Source organism: Bidens hawaiensis, unplaced genomic scaffold, assembly GCF_021521415.1.
Source record: "Bidens hawaiensis isolate Kalapana, Puna unplaced genomic scaffold, B.hawaiensis_p1.1 tig00014295_1, whole genome shotgun sequence".
In the NCBI taxonomy this organism is placed as follows: Eukaryota; Viridiplantae; Streptophyta; class Magnoliopsida; order Asterales; family Asteraceae; genus Bidens; species Bidens hawaiensis.
This window is the reverse complement of record NW_027492230.1, coordinates 325,477-329,667: the sequence shown is the minus strand read 5'-3', so window position 1 is coordinate 329,667 and position 4,191 is coordinate 325,477. Positions and strand designations below refer to the sequence as shown.

General features: G+C 37.5%; 1 protein-coding gene across 1 annotated transcript; it reads right to left on the bottom strand.

The window, feature by feature from the left end:
• Window positions 1–902, bottom strand: LOC143546237 (uncharacterized). The gene has a single exon (XM_077037942.1). The coding sequence runs from the start codon at window positions 694–696 to the stop codon at window positions 16–18; it is 681 nt and encodes a 226-aa protein (XP_076894057.1). The 5' UTR covers window positions 697–902; the 3' UTR covers window positions 1–15.
• Between the last annotated feature and the right edge of the window lie 3,289 nt (window positions 903–4,191).

Genomic DNA, 4,191 nt, shown 5'->3' with positions numbered 1-4,191 from the left:
TTAAACCTCCTGCCATCACCAATCCTCACCCCTCAACTCTCTCAACCTCCTCGAATGCGGATACTCCGGCACTCCCCTAGCTGCAGCCTCTCGAAACATCCGCATCGCCCTCAATAACGCCTCTTCCGCAGTATCAAGCTGCTCGGGTCTCCACGACATCACTTTCTCACCACCAAAGTACCCATCCGATGTCCCATCGATCACTTTAGCAAGCGGCTTTCTCGTATCACCGACCTCGATCTTCGACAACGGGGACGCTTTATGCCCCTTAAAAAACTCCTTATCATCCTCTTCTTGCTCTTCTCGGCTCGCCGTCTCTTCCTCGGGCCACGGAGACCCGTCTAGCCCCGCGCATGTTAAATCTTCATGTTTTATTGATTTCCTACGCTTTTGTTGGATGTGTGGATCGATTGGTGTGTTGACACCGGGTGTTTGTAGCTTAGAAGATGATATATTTGATGGTATTGTTTTGGGATGCATGTAAGGATTGTTTTCTTTTGTGGGGATATTGGTTTTATCCGGTTTCGGGTCTTCGGATTCACCCGGGTCAATTCTTGAGTCTTCTTCGTCTTGAACTTCATGATCTCTGGTGGATGCAGATGAGTAGGCTGATAGTGGGATTGATTGGTATCTGGGTGATGTGAATAATATTAATCTGTGGAGTTTAGAGAGTGCTAAAGTTGATTTTGAAGCCATGTTTTATTATGGGAAAATGGTGGTTTTGTTGTGGGTATTTGTAGGGTTTTGAGGTTTATGAAGACAGGTAGGAGAAAGAGGAGTGGACACGTGGCAGGGAGTTTCGGGAGGTGTCTAGATTTAGGGTTGACGTGGCAGAAGAGGTGAAGTGGTGTCATGTTGAAGGGAACTTGGTTGATATGTCCAGAACTTTCAAAGATATTAGATTAAAATAAACATATGGTACTCTTATCCGGAAAGAATATTAAAAGACAAATTATTAGTGAATGAATATAAAATGAGACACCTAGCGTTAGCCTAATGGTTTGAAATGAATAATGATACTACATAAAATGATGGGTAGTTAAAACTATACAATTTCTACTCTTTTATGACATGTGACGTTCAATTAGCATTTCAATGTTTTATAAAAACAAGTGTATTGAGAAACTGCCTGCACAATCGTTATTATTCCTCCCGCCTCGCTCTCCCTCTCACACACAAAACACCGACATTATGTACACAATGTTAATATCTAAAATGCCACCCTGAATATTGGGAGGGGCGGTGTTCGGGAACATTTTGGCCTCAAAATACTCATCAAATGCTTCACTACGCATGATCTAATAATGAGCAAGTTCCTAAAATGTTTGGTTAAAAAGATCATTTCTCTTGCAGATCAATGTTCAAGTAAAGTGAAGTAAACAATAATTTTGTGATTTGGTCAATACTTTTCGTTGATTGTCTTGATTTGGAGCAAAGGGTAATGTGGTTCGGTTTAAAAGGCGGGTGTAAATTGTTAACAAGCAAGGAATTTGGCAATATCCTACTATCTCACACCTTGTTTGTTTGTGCAACATTTGTGATGCCACCTTTTGAGATTGGTTTGTTTAGGTTGCGGCGATGGCTTGTTTTTTGTTGTAGCAACTAGTCTTGCAGTCGTGATGCGGATCTGAACGTCCTTGGGTTAACAATTTAATATAATTGTACTCATTTTACAAGATTAATTAATTTTATGCCCGCATCTCAACGTGGGATCGAAGAAGGGTTCCGAATAGACAAATACTTGTGTCAATAACAAATTAGGAAATCCAAGTTACTACAATAACCATTTAAGCTAGATTTGCATCCCTGTTCATTCTAGATTTAAACACCCCAATTCGTCCACTATCATCCACTAGTGGATTTAATCATTTTATACAGTGGTTCAACTTGATTATTTAAATCCCATTTCATCATAAGGTTAACATCACAATTTCTTCCACTTGAGAATTTAATAATCCCATTTATTTATATTGGTCATTCAGTATTCCAAATTCATTTACTTTGTCTTTTAACAAAGAAGCATGGTCTAGCACCGGACTAGCGGTACCATGGTGACTTTTTCTAGAAAAGGCCGGCGCAAATTTAAATTATGTTCGTGACATGAAGTCGTGCATAAGCCAGAGTATCACAGTGGGCCTTAACACGGTGAGTTTGGCCAGGAATTGGTGATGGCCCTTGTTACAAGCGTTGTTTGCGATCGTGAGTGCGGGTGGACCTTTGCCAATGGATGTACTTGGATCGTTGGGATTCGTTGGTCGTACAAAATTTACTTTTTACTAATTGTGTGTGTTACTACATACAATTAGCATTCGGTTCAATTTAAAAATCGGATTGCAATGCATAATCCATTTGGAAAAGGAACATGGTATGATGCACATACTTAGAGATAGTGATGCGGACAGAGAGAGATAGGATCATGATTCATGATATCCTTGGCGACGTCATTCACCAAATTGTTTAACCAACAAAGAAGGAAATCTGACGAGTAGGGTGAAGAAGCGGGATAAAAAGTGATATGTTGGCATAGCGGTATGAGTGGAAAAACCACCCCACCTGCATGATGGAGCGGTAACACAGGATGCTTAGTATGATACTCTCCAGCCATGGTCATAAGATCGATGTTCACAGAATTGATCACTGAACACATGTAGTAATCTCTCATAGTCTAATAACATAATTAAAATCAAGTTACTTTTGAATCAGCTATAGCAAATCATATAATACAAACATGTTTGACTCGTTTGTCACTTTAATACCCCTCAATATAAATATAAATAAGTTCTATTTCTTTTCACTTCCAAAGCTTGTATATATAAGTATTAAGTATTAACCATATTAAAATTATTGTTGGTAATGATTAATAAGATTAATAATCAATTCACAAAATTCAGGCCTGTTTGACTACAACTTTCATTTACTTTACAAATCATAATCAAACAATTTAACACTTTAATTATTATTAAAAATTTGTCTACTGTCATTATAATCCACTTTGGCACTTTCACCAATTATCGACATTCAAAACAAAAGTTATATTAAAACCCTTTACAAATCATAATCAAACAATTTAATACTTTAATTATTATTAAAGAAAATTGTCTACGTACTGTTATTTTAATCCACTTTAACCAATTATCGGCATTCAAACATGCTATATAAAAACCCACTATAAGTCAATTTAATGACTTAGTTTCTCATTGATCACGTTAAACCTTCCTACTTCTTTAAATTTATGTCTTTATCCATATCTAGTCACACTTTAGTTTTTAATGTTAAAAACTGGACCAAGTAGACTTATATAAGGTTCTAACAAGATATTGATGCAGCGGTAAAATGATAACGAATATCAAATTACGTTGATTCTACGAATTCCCGTGATGAACTTCAAGTAACCCCCAAATCCCACCCAAAGGTTTAGGGAAAATGAAGAGAAAAATCAAATTTATTAATAATCAAGTCTCCCTCTTCAGATTACATCAACATAATATAAATAGAGTTTCAAATACGAAATGGACCTAAAATGGGCCATGGGCCAAACACAAACCCAAAAACAAAAACATAAAAACTGACAAAAAAACATAAAATGACCCATAACTTTATTTAGGAGTCGTTTTTGGGCTTCAGACAGGGGTCAAACCGCCGTAGGCTGTTTGCCACAATGTGCTCATCGTCTCAAGCTTCGATTTGACTGGTAATGGGCCTGAAACGGAGCTTCGTGGGCCAAGTTATGCCCGTTTTCGTGGGCCACCCTTTGTTGCGCGATCTTGGGCCTTCAGAAACATAATAGCCCGGTCTTCAATACTTGGGCCCACATCAGATATACACTCCAGAATTGTGGTTGATCGTATATAATATGTTACGAAAACTACTACGCGTTTGCAATTCGCAAATCTGACCCGTACATGCTACCAATTTTCTTGTTCACGATCAAATTAGTCACACCTAAAAAATTAGACAAACCAATATGAATATGTTGAAATTTTAGTGAAAATTCTTCAAACATAATCATTATTGATATTGAAGTATTACATTAGATTTTGGAACTTTGTGAGACCTTCCTTGCATCTTGGGTTGGGCTAGGGTCTTTGTGATCTTCTTGCATCTTGGGTTGGGCTAAGGTCTTGTGGGTTCATAAAGGATAAAAGGAATAACTTATAATTTCTTGGGCTTGAACTGTTATTGCTTAAATCC